The 15,692-nt window shown below is 43.6% G+C and overlaps 1 protein-coding gene across 3 annotated transcripts in view; it reads right to left on the bottom strand.

Annotated features, from left to right (window-relative positions):
• Positions 1 to 15,692, bottom strand: part of nkain2 (sodium/potassium transporting ATPase interacting 2) — a 169,277-nt gene that overhangs the window by 86,623 nt on the left and 66,962 nt on the right. For all 3 annotated transcript variants that reach the window (XM_024377969.2, XM_024377970.2, XM_024377971.2), the window contains exon 2: positions 3,006 to 3,143. In XM_024377969.2, coding sequence (XP_024233737.1) covers positions 3,006 to 3,143 — 138 coding nt within the window. The remainder of the gene's footprint in view (positions 1 to 3,005; positions 3,144 to 15,692) is intronic.

Consider the following 15,692-nt stretch of genomic DNA (forward strand, 5'->3'; position numbering starts at 1 on the left):
GACCCCCATCACTGAAAAGACAAGACTTCTGTTTCCCACTGCAATACCCACAAGCCATGCAGGACTCATTAGAACAGAGTGGACAAGACCAGGCACTAAATCAGACTGGGGGGGAAATAACATCATCAATGATGATCGTTTCTACACAGAAAATCATACAAAATTATTGTCGGATGATCTTCTGAACAATATATTTTCTGATGCATTTCAGTCACTTCAAACCATACTTCCTTCAGATTGAAATACTGTCAAAAGTACTGTCAGACTGATTTGTAATAGACTGCAATAGACACATTTTAAAAAGTTAACATTGACCGGTGATTACTTTTTTTTTTACACGGATCACTTTTTTTTACATGGTGGGGTCACAAACATTCTTTGATATCAAAATGGGGTTGTGAACCCCTGTAGTATGGGTTTGGGAGCCCCTGTAGTATGGGGACTGTCCCATCATTTGACCGGGCCTCAGTAGATGGGAGGGGGAGGGGGGGTCTATCCTCTGCCGTAGTCATGGGGACTCCTTGGTAATGTGTTGGGAATGACTGACTCTCACCCAAGATGGCCTCAGAGGGGGAGAGGATGAGAGAGGGGGAGATACCACTGCAAGCTGTCACAGGTAATGTTGGCCGGCACATGCTGTACGTACAATTTATACAGTGAATCAGCTGAAACGCCCGAGGGGAGGGTTGAAGGTCAATACTACATGCCTTCCTCCCAACTGGAGTGCGGCTGTCTGGCTGACACGTCTCTCGAAGTAGACGTGTGGCGGCATAATGATTCTCCCACGTCTGTGAGGTGGAGCAGGACTAGGCCAAGCCATTGACTTCAATTAGGGCTATAATCCAAACTGGTACGTGAGCTGGTGATGGTCTCTAAACCCAGGGGGGTGGAGGTTGGAGGGAGCAGTAGGGGGCAATCCATGAATGTGTTAGGGCACAAGTGTATATGTTTCCAGGCCTAATTCACCAGACCATTGACAGAGGGGGAGAGCCGCCACGGAGGAAGGTTTTACCGCCTCTATAATCTGACATGTTGTCAAGACATTAGATCCAGAAAATGGGTGAGTGTAGTGGAACCTAATTTGGCCTTTCTCCAGCTACTGGCAAGAGCCATGTTAAATTAGAATAAAAATTCATCTGCTCTGACAGCATTACCAAAACGGATATAAGCAAGAGTAATATTGGACAGTAAGCCATTTATCTTTACAGGCATAGACTTTGATAGCTGAGGCTGATAGTGGGTTGAGGCTCCATTTCTTCAGGGGAGGAGTGGGTGAGGAGGAGGGGCTGTCAAGGTAATCTCTCTGCTGTATGACAGCAGCTCTCTGACGGCTGACGGACAAGTCAAAATGCCTGGGTTTTAAGTCTCCATAATATAAACTCAGCAAAAAAGAAACGTCCCTTCCTCAGGACCCTGTCTTTCAAAGATCATTTGTACAAATCCAAATAACTTCACAGATCGTCATTGTAAAGGGTTTAAACACTGTTTCCCATGCTTGTTCAATGAACCATAAACAATTAATGAACATGCACCTGTGGAACGGTCGTTAAGACACTAACAGCTTACAGACGGTAGGCAATTAAGGTCACAGTTATGACAACTTAGGACACTAAAGAGGCCTTTCCACTGACTCTGAAAAACACCAAAAGAAAGATGCCCAGGGTCCCTGCTCATCTGCATTGAACGTGTCTTAGGCATTCTGCAAGGAGGCATGAGGACTGCAGATGTGACCAGGGCAATAAATTGCAATGTCCGTACCGTGAGACGCCTAAGACAGCGCTACAGGGAGACAGGACGGACATCTGATCATCCTCACAGTGCCAGATGTCGTATAACAACACCTGCACAGGATCGGTACATCCAAACATCACACCTGCGGGACAGGTACAGGATGGCAATAACAACTGCCCGAGTTACACCAGGAATGCACAATCCTTCCTTCAGGGCTCAGACTGTCCGCAATAGGCTGAGAGAGGCTGGACTGAGGGCTTGTAGGCCTGTTGTAAGGCAGGTCCTCACCAGACATCACTGGCAACAACGTCGCCTATGGGCACAAACCCACCGTCGCTGGATCAGACAGGACTGGCAAAAGGTGCTCTTCACTGACGAGTCGCAGGGATTGAATTGGAGCTGGAGAGTCCATCATGGCCTGGGGTGGTGTGTCAAAGCATCATCGGACTGAGCTTGTTGTCATTGCAGGCAATCTCAACGCTGTGCGTTACAGGGAAGACATCCTCCTCCCTCATGTGGTACCCTTCCTGCAGGATCATCCTGACATGACCCTCCAGCAAGACAATGCCACCAGACATACTGCTCGTTCTGTGCATGAATTCCTGCAAGACAGGAATGGCCAGCGAAAAGCCCGGATCTCAATCCCCTTGGAAGAACTGGCAAATCTGGTGCAGTCCATGAGGAGGAGATGCACTGCAGTACTTAATGCAGCTGGTGGCCACACCAGTTACTGACTGTTACTTTTGATTTTGACCCCCCCTGTGTTCAGGGACACATTATTCCATTTCTGTTAGACACATGTTCAGTTTTTGTCTCAGTTGTTAAATCTTGTTATGTTCATAGAAATATTTACATTTTAAGTTTTCTGAAAATAAATGCAGTTGACAGTGCGAGGATGTTTCTTTTTTTTTGCTGAGTTTACATGTATGGTTTGATTGAAAGATTGTCAAGATGAGAGACTTATTTCAGGTAGGAGAGTCTTGAATTAATATGTATTCCTGCTCTCTTTATTTGTATACTGTGTAGGTCAAAGTTCATAGGCCTTGACATCATATCAGTTATAAGACTATGTACAGTATTATTGTTCACTATAAATATAAATGCAATCAATAAATATGAACATGTAATATTACCTTTTGTCAATAAAATAGGTAACATGTAAGATATATTAATTGCTTCATAACACCACTTTCCATAAAACCACTTATCCCAAGATTAATATCCCAAGATATTAATGTATGACTCCATAGGAAATCAAGGAAGATATAACTCACCCCGGTCACGTATCTTGGTCTGAACTGTACAGTCCCAAAGAGGCCCAAGATGACTGTGATGATGTGCACAAAGTTTGTGAGGATGGGAGCCCATTGGTACCCAAGGAAGTCAAATATTTGTCGTTCCAATATGCTGATCTGTAAGGGAAATGGAGAGAAATGAAATTAACTTTAGTATCAGACAAAATCGATGTCATCTTTGCATGAGGTTTGCTACAAGATTTGGGGCTGCAGGTAGTCTAGTGGTTAGCATCTTGGCCCAGTAAACTAAAGGTTGCTTGATCAAATCCCCGAGCTGACAAGGTAAAAATCTGTCATTCTGCCCCTGAACATGGCAGTTAACCCACTGTTCCTAGGCCGTCATTGTAAATAAGAATTTGTTCTGAACTGACTTGCCTAGTGAAATAAAGATACACAAAGAAAAATGCCTGTGTACAGTTGTGGGCCATGTCAACTTTTTATTGCTGATCTGCTGGAGGGTATCAGAGCCCTGAGAGATGTGCTGGAGTGATATATTTCAACATTTGTGCTGGAAGGGAGGGAGGACAGGGAAATCTGCTTGAACACCACACCAAGGGGTCGTGACACCGGCATCTTCTCTCTCCTCCTCCCCATCACGCAGCTGTCTCGAATTGCCTGAGAGGGGCAGAGTTCCTCAGGGTCGTGTCCCCACCCACCTTGATGTTGGCCTCTGCGGGAAATTGAAGCTGGCAAGGCTAGACCCCTCTGCCCAGACCGTTTGGGTCTCAGTGTCTGATTGGACATGACACCAGTGTTGATACGACTATCAGCCATGGCACTTCAAAGGGCTGCGGTAAGGGGAAGGATAACAGTGTGTCCCAACAGTGTCAGAGCTAGATAGCGCTTCATAGCACTGACGCTAATGGTTCCCAAATCCCAACAACTACAGGAAGCTTTAAACTCAACTTCATATCGCAACTAACGATCTTCTTATTTTATAGTCCTTACTAATAAAGCTATGTCTGCGCACTCCAATTTTTACAGTTGGTGGAGTAAAACAAAATGCCTGTGGGATAATTGGATCGCCCTCGCTGTAAATTCCATGTGAACGGATAGAAAATGGCCTTTAAATATTTGTGAGTTCTCAGTTTAACGAACCACCGCCTGTATTAAAGAACTCCGTGCACTTGCACAAGGCAGTATTTTCCTGACTGGAATTCTTCACTAGTGTTCCTCCGACTGACTGTTGATGAGCTTTGACTATCACAACAGATGCCACAACTAAATGAACTTCCCCTGTGGGTGCTCAGTGATACATTCCCCATGCCGCTAGGCAATACTTCATGAATGTACTTTCAAGTCGTCAAAAAAAACAAGTTTCTCTCTATTAAATCCAGTCTGTCCATGGCTCAGTCCAGCCCAGGGCTGACCAGCTCACAACGCTGCTCCTGCCCCCATTTTGTCTGTCTGTCTGTCGGTCTCTGGCAACCTAGCTAGTCACTATACATCTGGGTACTGTACGAGTACGGCTCATAGATCATACATTAATCCGAATGCACAGTTGGGTCCAAATGACAGGATTTGAATGTCATTCCAGGTACAAACAATAACTCACAAACTTACTGCTCCCAGAAGAGTTCGTAAATAAATGATAGTATTTTCAGGGAACTTGCCTGCTAAACAGAGGCTAAGCTTGGCATTGTTTTATATATATATTTTTTACATTTGATTGAAATGATTCCCTATGCATGCCAGCTATAACTATAGAGCTCAGCCTACCTTGTTCCACTGTATGACACGTAATGATCCTCTTTAATGCTTTGTTTATGAGAACTATTGCTCAGGGAATGACATGTCTCTCCATGTACAGGACCTTTATTGAAATAGTGCCGGCACAACTGTTACTCATCCAGCAGGAACTGATAAATTATGCACATTTTGTTTTGAAAATATAACCAAACGAAGTGCATGTATTCCACCACTTTTAGGTGGGGCGGCAGGTAGCCTAGTGGTTAGTGCATTGGGCCAGTAACTGGAAGGCTGGATCGAATCCCCGAGCTGACAAGGTTCAAATCTCCCGTTCTGCCCCTGAGCAAGGCAGTTAACCCACTGTTCCCTGGGCGCCGAAGACGTGGATGTCGATTAAGGCAGCCCCCTGCACCTCTCTGATTCAGAGGGGTTGGGTTAAATGCGGAAGACACATCTCAGTTGAATACATTCAGTTGCACAACTGACTAGGTATCCCCCTTTCCCTTTCAATCGTGTGGTATGCCAAGAAGGTTCCTGACACCTACTGTATATTTATCTGGGCCAGCCTCCATAATTACTATACCGTCATTTCATGTATCAGTGGAATGAAAGGAAAACTGATATTTTTCCATCTGTTTCCCCAGTAAATTAGTTCCCTAATCCAAAACCACACAACATACAGTCAGAACAGAGCGAGTCAGAGTCAGGGAGCCACGCTAGCTCCTCCATGCCACTACCACCCTGCAATAATAGCTCCTCCACACCACTACCACCCTGCAACACTAGCTCCTCCACGTCACTAATACCCTGCAACGCTGTCTCCTCCACACCACTACCACCCTACAACACTAGCCTCTCCACACCACTACCACCCTGCAACACTAGCTCCTCCACACCACTACCACCCTGCAACGCTATCTCCTCCACGCCACTACCACCCTGCAACGCTGTCTCCTCCACACCACTACCACCCTGCAACGCTAGCTCCTCCACACCACTACCACCCTGCAACGTTAGCTCCTCCACGCCACTACCACCCTGCAACGCTATCTCCTCCACACCACTACCACCCTACAACACTAGCCTCTCCACACCACTACCACCCTGCAACACTAGCTCCTCCACACCACTACCACCCTGCAACGCTATCTACTCCACACCACTACCACCCTGCAACGCTGTCTCCTCCACACCACTACCACGCTGCAACGCTAGCTCCTCCACACCACTACCACCCTGCAACGCTATCTCCTCCACCCTGCCAAGCCCTCTTATCAAAGCTCCTTCCTGTCTAACATTACACACATCAGGTCCTCCTCTCAGAGGCATTGTTAACATGTTTCTGCTGAACAGAAAAAGGCACAAAGAAAATAAATAGTGTTAATTAGCAGCACTCCATGGCATTTCCATGGCTTTGGAGAATGAGAAGCCCTCCTGAAAAGCTGCCTGCACCTCACCATATCCGCAACTAAAGCAGGGAGCCCAGAGAGTCCTGAAGGGAGCCCATATGGCCGCTCAAAAGCATCCTGCCGCCTGGATTAGAAGGGTAAACAACAAGGAAACATGGTATATAGCCTGCAATTAAACATGCCGTGCTTCCACAGCGCATTCATAGGCCTCAACACAAATAACAGCCATTGGTGAATCGTAACCACTAGCATTAATTACCTGATAATGTCTCAATGTCAAAGCTGCCTGATAAAGGCTGTTCTCTGACTATGCAGTTGGGAGTGCCTGGTATTATTGGAGGAACTCCAAAAGACCCAGAGAGCTCAGCTGCCTCAGTATCACAGGCCCTGTCCAATGGTGAGAGAGAAGCTGTAGGGTTTTGCTTACTGCCTGACACAGAGAGACACACCTCAGGCTATTGTTGAAGTCAGAGGGCCTCCCTAGTCATTAACTGAGCCTCCTTTTATCATCACACATGTAGACAGCTCTCTCAAGCAGCTGTGCACAGAGTGAAATATTTATCAAGCAATTATCCATACATGAGTAATTATAAACATACATTTGGGGGAGCCAATTATTGAGCGGGGCAGTAGAATGACCCTATTCACCAGGGAAATAACAGAGGGGATCCAAATAACATGTCAGATCTCAAGAGTAGGAATTTCTCAGTAAGTTATAACACTTTATCGAACTAAAAACATCTGCAAGGGCAATCTGTAGGCCCTACAACAGTAATACGGCTTTGATAAACGCAATTAGTAAACCATTCAACTGTACAGATCTGTCATTATACTGCTATTGGGGTTTCTTCACTCATGGTAAAATAGTTGGGGTTTTTTTACTGCCGGGAAAGGTCAGCTCTTCCTACACAGAGAATTCAGTTGATAATTCTGTTTGGTGAGGCTGTTTTACATAACACCTTCATTTTACCCTCCTGAAAAGAGTTGGAGAGAACCTCATTACTGAGGTACAACACAAGGATGATTACGGTAAAAGAAGTGCACACTCCAACTCTACAACTGCTGATTGAAATGGAAGTTTATCCTCCTGGCTTCGTCAAAGCATAGGGTTTTTCTTTTTTTTCCCTCCTTATGTGGAGGAGACATGAGCTGCCTCTAATCACTGAGAGAGAGAGAGAGAGAGAGAGAGAGAGAGAAAAGCCTATCAATCAGTGGTGGCAGCATGAATAGAGATGCAGCCTCATGTTGCATTCAGACAAGGCTCGGGAGGCTGTACGACACACAGCGGCTCTGACCAGAGCACATTAGCCCCAGAGTGTGGGGAGGTAATGTGAAGCCTGGGCTAGGGGCTCCCTCTCATGCAGAATCACAGATGAGGGCGTCACCATTGTCCCTCACTACGGCTACAAATCCACCTACAAATGCTCAGGTGTTTAGAACCTGGGGGAGTGAAACTCATTTGATTTGTTCATAGCATCAACACTTATCGATGGCACGATGGGCGTTCTGCTACGCAGCAATTGATAAACAAGCAGAGATATTATAAGGTTATTTACCTTTCAATTAATGTACAGTAGGAGTCAGAGGCTCTAATAATAATCTTAGTCTGAAATGGAAAATTGTGCTGTAGCACACACTACATGTACAAAAAATGAAGAATACCTTCTTAATATTGAGTTTCAGTCAAGGCTTAAAAATCCGTCTCTAACCTGTCTCTTCCCCTTTATCTACACTGATTGTAGTAGATTTAATAAGTGACATCAATAAGAGATCATAGCTTAAACCTGGATTCACCTGGTCAGTCTATGTCATGGAAAGAGCAGGTGTCCTTAATGTTTTGTACACTCAGTGTATACATGTCAGTTCATTTATGTCCCTGCAGTCAGTAGGCTACTGGATAAATCTCCTCCTTCTGTATATCAACCCAATCCCATGCTTGAGATGGTTTCATAATTTATTCACTGTGAAAGTGAGAAAAGAAATGTATTCAAAATATATTCAGGCTAGATCATTTAAAAAGGTTTGAAACAAGTCGCTCACATCTGCAGTGGGTAGGGCTGCCTCTCAAAACACTCTTGGATGGAAAGAAAACACTTATGAGAATTGTATGATCAAAATGAATATGCAGATTTCTCAGCGATAGGCTACACCACTTGTGCATAAACAGTTAGACATGATATTCATGAGACGATCTTAACGCTATATCTAATCTGATAAATAATAAATCAGAACACCCTTTGCCAATATAAACAAGTAAAATATATATATATATATATATATATATACGTTTTATTTTATTTTACTAGATACAATATCAAACAATAGCAACATACTTCAGAAATGCTGACATTTTGGTGTGAATTTATTATCGCTCCCCGTTTAATTTTTGTTTTTATTAAATGGAAAAAACAACTAATAATATATGCAAAAGTTTCATGAAATATTCACCAACATCATGTGCATGTGTCAGATGACAGAATAATTGTGAAATCATAAGTCATGAAAAATGTATGCATTATCACAACTTCCTTCAGGGAAGAGGGAAGAGATAAAAGACGCAGCTTTGGTGGAAGTGGAATCACTAAATATGAAGCACCCAGAGATGGTAGAGGGATATATATATATGGGGTGATGAAAGCATTCTGACAATAAAGGTGTACCCAGTACAACTCCTTGGGGAACACCATCCTTCTCTGCTGAATACAATGACAAGCATTCAGAGCCTGAGATATGCACATATTAATTCAGCTGCCTTTGTTCTGCCGTAGCAGTAGTCACCTTCTGCACTGTTACACTTGATGAGAAGATCTACCATTCTAACACAGTTGAACTTGAAGAACAACAAGACTTCAACTGAGAGGAACATATCTGAGAATCAATCCATACGCCCATGATGATTTTGTTTCTTCTTTTCCTGTGGTTTTATGAACTGTACCTTTGCGAGTACATGAAAAGTGATGATGCTGATGAAGTCGGTGTAAAGTTAAAGTTTCATATACACAACAAAAGGCTTTTAGAGGCTTGGAAGATCCTACCACGGAAAAGACTGAACAACTATGCATTGTCAAATCAAACTAAGGACACAACAAGCCATAAACGTGTTTGTATTCACCCGTGCTGGCATAATCATATACTGTTTGGATCACCACAACTTTTGATATGTTCCATGGGAAAAAGCATTCTGCCACTACAGAATACACATATATCCCAGTGATACAGACTAATGATATCCCTGAAAAACAACTCACTGACACAGATAAAGCTGAGATGTCCCCCAACTTCATAGACCATTAAGCTTACAGCATCGTCTGTACAATGGGAGCGTATTGACAGTCCTTCATTTGTACCTTTCAGGCAATTAGATGTCAGTGGCGAAGAGCAGCCATTTAGTTCGTGTGTGCTTCAAAATGACTTGATCATTAAATTAGCCTACGTATTTTCATACCTTCATGAAAAGGTATGCAGTAGTGAGAGAAAATGCACATGGCCATTAATAATTCGTCAAAAGCACATCACTGGATTTTTTTGTTAATGCATTTTATTATTTGGGGTATTTTTACCAGTTCGTGATGGTGAGAAATAAGGATGATAATTAACAAAAATACATTCAAAACGTACACTACATGACCAAAAGTATGTGGACAACAGCTTGTCAAACATCTAATTCCAAAATCATGGGTATTCATATGGAGTTGGTCCCCATTTTGCTGCTATGACAGCCTCCACTCTTCTTGGAAGGTTTTCCACTAGATGTTGGAAAATTGCTGCAGGGACTTGCTTCCATTCAGCCAAAAGAGCATTAGTGAGGTCGGGCACTGATGCTGGGAGATTAGGCCTGGCTTGCAGTCGGCGTCCCAATTCATCCCAAAGGTGTTCGATGTGGTTGAGGTCAGGGCTCTGTGCAGGCCAGTCAAGTTCTTCCACACCGATCTCGACAATCCCTTTCTGTATGGACCATGCTTTGTGCACAGGGGCATTATCATGCTGAAACAGGAAAGGGTCTTCCCCAAACTGTTTCCACAATGTTGGAAGCACAGAATCGTTGTAGCATTAAGATTTCCCTTCACCGGAACTAAGGTTCCTAGCTTGAACCATGAAAAACAGCCCCAGACCATTATTTCTCCTCCAGCAAACTTTACAGTTGGCACTATGAATTGGGGCAGGTAGCAGTGTCCTAGCATCCACCAAACCCAGATTCGTCCGTCGGACTGCCAGATGGTGAAGCGTGAATCATCACTCCAGAGAACGTGTTTCCACTGCTCCAGAGTCCATTGGTGGTAAGCTTTACACCACTCCAGCAGACGCTTTGCATTGCACATGGCGATATTAGGCTTGTGTACTGCTGCTTGGCCATGGAAACCCATTTCATGAAGCTCCCGACTAACAGTTCTTGTGCTGATCATGCTTCCAGAGGCAGTTTGGAACTCAGTATTGAGTGTTGCAACCGAGGACAGATGATTTTTACGCTCTTCGCTCTTTGGCATTCAGCAGTCCTATTTTGTGATCCTGTGTGCCCTACCACTTCGCGGCTGAGACGTTATTGCTCCTAGACGTTTCCACTTCACAATAACAGCACTTACAGTTGACCGGGGCAGTTCTAGCAGGGCAGAAACTTGACAAACTGACTTGTTGGAAAGGTGGCATCCTGTGACAGTGCCACGTTGAAAGTCACTGAGCTCTTCAGTAAGGCCAATCTACTGCCAATGTTTGTCTATGGAGAATGCATGGCTGTGTGCTCGATTTTATACACCTGTCAGCAACGGGTGTAGCTGAAATACCCGAATCCACTAATTTGAAGGGGTGTCCACATACTTTTGTATATATAGTGTATGATATTGTTATACAAAAAAATACAAATAAAATAAAGGGCAAATAAGACACACATTAGGGTATTTTGTGCGTTCTAATCTACAGATATATGTGCCAGTCATCGTACTCTAGTCATGTGCGGTATGTTCCCATTGAAGACGCCTCTGTGAATGTAGGCTACATGTAGAGTCTTCAATGATAGAAGACTCAGATCTATAGGGCTGTAAAAGTGACAAATGCAGGCCCTTAGACATATGACAGGCCACATGGAGATGGGGAGGAGGGTATTGACACATGACAGTGAGGAATGCAGTGATGTGAAACTAGCCTACACATTCAACTGAGTACAAAAAGTGTCTCCTACACAGCTTGGGGCACTATGGATAATGAAATATGAACCAGTACTTGCGGAGATACACTGAGTTTACAAAACATTAATGACACTGTCCTAATATTGAATATGCCCTCAGAACAACCTAAATTCATTGGGGGTGTCGAAGGCTTTCCACAGGGATGCTGGCCTATGTTGACGCCAATACTTCCCACAGTTGTGTCAAGTTGACAGGATGTTCTTTGAGTGGTGGACCATTATTGATATACACAGAAACTGTTGAGAGTGAAAAACTCAGCAGCATTGCAGTTCTTGACACAAACCGGTGCACATGGCACGTACTACAATACTCCGTTCAAAGGCACAAATATATAATATTTTGTCTTGCCTATTCGCCCTCTGAATGGCACACATACAGTGGGGCAAAAAAGTATTTAGTCAGCCACCAATTGTGCAAGTTCTCCCACTTAAAAAGATGAGAGAGGCCTGTAATTTTCATCATAGGTACACTTCAACTATGACAGACAAAATGAGAAAAAAAATCTAGAAAATCACATTGTAGGATTTTTAATGAATTTATTTGCAAATTATGGTGGAAAATAATTATTTGGTCAATAACAAAAGTTTATCTCAATACTTTGTTATATACCCTTTGTTGGCAATGACAGAGGTCAAACGTTTTCTGTAAGTCTTCACAAGGTTTTCACACACTGTTGCTGGTATTTTGGCCCATTCCTCCATGCAGATATCCTCTAGAGCAGTGATGTTTTGGGGCTGTTGCTGGGCAACACGGACTTTCAACTCCCTCCAAAGATTTTCTATGGGGTTGAGATCTGGAGACTGGCTAGGCCACTCCAGGACCTTGAAATGCCTCTTACGAAGGCACTCCTTCGTTGCCCGGGCGGTGTGTTTGGGATCATTGTCATGCTGAAAGACCCAGCCACGTTTCATCTTCAATGCCCTTGCTGATGGAAGGAGGTTTTCACTGAAAATCTCACGATTTAGATGGCCCCATTCAATCTTTCCTTTACATAGAGCAGTCGTCCTGGTCCCTTTGCAGAAAAACATGATGTTTCCACCCCCATGCTTCACAGTAGGTATGGTGTTCTTTGGATGCAACTCAGCATTCTTTGTCCTCCAAACACGACGAGTTGAGTTTTTACCAAAAAGTTATATTTTGGTTTCATCTGACCATATGCCATTCTCCCAATCTTCTTCTGGATCATCCAAATGCTCTCTAGCAAACTTCAGACGGGCCTGGACATGTACTGGCTTAAGCAGGGGGACACATCTGGCACTGCAGAATTTGAGTCCCTGGCGGCGTAGTGTGTTACTGATGGTAGGCTTTGTTACTTTGGTCCCAGCTCTCTGCAGGTCATTCACTAGGTCCCCCTGTGTGGTTCTGGGATTTTTGCTCACCGTTCTTGTGATCATTTTGACCCCACGGGGTGAGATCTTACGTGGATCCCCAGAGCGAGGGAGATTATCAGTGGTCTTGTATGTCTTCCATTTCCTAATAATTGCTCCCACAGTTGATTTCTTCAAACCAAGCTGCTTACCTATTGCAGATTCAGTCTTCCCAGCCTGGTGCACGTCTACAATTTTGTTTCTGGTGTCCTTTGACAGCTCTTTGGTCTTGACCATAGTGGAGTTTGGAGTGTGACTGTTTGAGGTGGTGGACAGGTGTCTTTTATACTGATAACAAGTTCAAACAGGTGCCATTAATACAGGTAACGAGTGGAGGACAGAGGAGCCTCTTAAAGAAGAAGTCACAGGTCTGTGAGTGCCAGAAATCTTGCTTGTTTATAGATGACCAAATACTTATTTTCCAACATAATTTGCAAATTCATTCATTAAAAATCCTACAATGTGATTTTCTGGATTTTTTTCCTCTCATCTTTTTAAGTGGGAGAACTTGCACAATTGGTGGCTGACTAAATACTTTTTTGCCCCACTGTACACACTCCATGTCTATATTATCTCAAGGCTTAAGAATCATTTTTTAACCTGTCTCCTCCCCTTCAATCTACACTGATTGAAGTGGATTTAACAGGTGACATCAATAAGGAATCCCAGATTTCACCTGGATTCACCTGGTCAGTCTATGTCATGGAAAAAGCCGATGTCCTTAGTGTTTTGTACACTCAATGTACACGGGAACATTACAATGAATAAGTAATTAGAGACATACAATGCTGTTGTGATTGAACCAACAAGCAATTAAACAAAATGGACTCAAAAATATAATTGAATTCATTCTGCATTATATAATATAAATGATACAAATAACAGTCATTCAAAATGCATCAGCTCCATCAACACTAAATGCTTTCTGTGCTGACTGAAGTAAGCATTTAAACAACACGACAGCCATCTCAAACTGAATGTGCTGCTTGTCAGTAAGGAAACAAATGCAGCTAATGTCCTACAGGACATACCGTACCGTATTGTTTACAGAACTGTTATACATGCTTAAGTGGGCTGAACAGCTCCATATGACATCAAACAGACATTTAGCTATGGAATGAGAGGAAACAGCAGCTCTCTTTCTTCCCTCTTCCCACCTCTGTAACCTTTCTATTGTAACAACAATGGATATCACGTCGACAACTTCTAGGGTAAGGGCCCTCCACCAGTCCACAAACTATATCACATAACCATTACTAAGAAGAACTGTAACCAACATACTGAGTATCAGAAGCGACATACAAACGTACATATACCGGACGTTTTTCTCTCCGCTAGAGGTGATGGGAATATATGTACGATCCCTAAAACCCATGCCAGGTTTTTGCGCTCTATTGTGCTCTCTGGCCATAAATTCACTTTAATTTTCCCCTTTATGATTTTGGCACCAAATAGAAATGATTGGAGGAGCTATGATCCTTGAGTCCCTAATGATCTGGCAGGGCCAGAGAATCATTGTGAGGGTATTTCATTCCAAACTGTGCCTGCCTGAGAGCCTTATTAATAATATCAGCCATTGAGGAGCCCCTGAGGACTGATGACTAGCACTCATTTGCCACACTGGGCTTCTTGAGAACCATTGGGGAGAGCATTAATGACATGAGCGAGAATAGCTTCGGGAGGAAGGGGACAGAGTCGGAATAAAACTCATCAGGAGGTGGATAAGTGTTAATGAGGATAATTCATTTCAATATTAATTTGCATTTTAAGGAGCCATGGTGAAGTGTCAGTGGGGCCTGAATAGACCAGGAATAGACCTCAGTGTTGCCAACATGGCTGGAAGGTGCGACTTGACACTCTATGCAGCAAGTGGCTACTATCAACTTCCATAGACACTGAGTGAGGAGGAGGGAAATATTGTAGGCAATAACTGGCCGGCAATGTCACCAATTCGATGCACAATTACTATGACAGAAGTTGAAATGATTCATGGTGAATTTCTGCTTCTTGAAAAAACATTACACACAGCTACAGAATGCTAAATAATCAGAAAAACTCCGGAGGGCAAAACGAAATCATGTGGTCTGGTTTAATAGCTTTAAAGTTATATTCCTCATAACAAGATATTAATAGGGTTTTACAGAAATTGGATGACCTTAAACTGTCATTTTGGTTTTTATACGTAGTAATTGCCCGTTTTTATTTATTTATCTGGCTTGATAGCATTTTGGGGAATACGGTATTCTCAAACTCATTAAAAGCTTTCGGAGGACATCTGCTCTGATGACTGCATTACTACTTGGAGCATGCAGGTGCACAGATAGGAATCTACTTGTGCCAAACACATGCCCCTTTGCCCTCCCGCTCGCTCAGTTCCCTTTTGGGTGATGGTGTTCTAAACCCAATGCCCGCAAGTTGTCGTGACGTTGTCAAGTTAGCCACCCCCACCCCGTCCGTTGTGCCTGTTGGTCTGCCCTGTACGGAGCTTGCGAACACTCGGTATCAAATATGCATGGCTTGAGATGCGGTCACGGGTCGAGTGTGTGTAGCTAGCTACCTAGTTTGACTATCAGCAGGACAGCCACAGCAGAATAACATTTGAGTAGCACTTGAAAACACTTGATTTTCATCATCATCAATATTCAGTCTGGTTGGCTGATACGCGCAGCAGAGAGACAGAAAGACATCGAGAGGAGGGTTCTGCATCAACGACCCTCTGACCCAACTCCATCCCTTCTTCAGGCGGGAGTTGCACATGGGGGTCAGGGCAGCAGCAACACAGGTTGTCTACTCTCTAGCTAACCACCATATACTAAAATATCCACACAAGCCACTAGCCAGTCAACCATATATCATGAGTTGGAGCACCTGCCCCCTGAAAGATCTTTTGCGGCCATCCAGAGATATTTCTGCTTGTTGACAGTTTTACTCTCTGTGGCAGGGCTGTAACGGTGTCCTGGTATCCCAAACACCTGCAACATACTGGCTGAAAGACTCCAAAATCCTCTCAAGGAATTTAAT

Source organism: Oncorhynchus tshawytscha, linkage group LG18 (assembly GCF_018296145.1).
Source record: "Oncorhynchus tshawytscha isolate Ot180627B linkage group LG18, Otsh_v2.0, whole genome shotgun sequence".
Classification (NCBI taxonomy): Eukaryota; Metazoa; Chordata; class Actinopteri; order Salmoniformes; family Salmonidae; genus Oncorhynchus; species Oncorhynchus tshawytscha.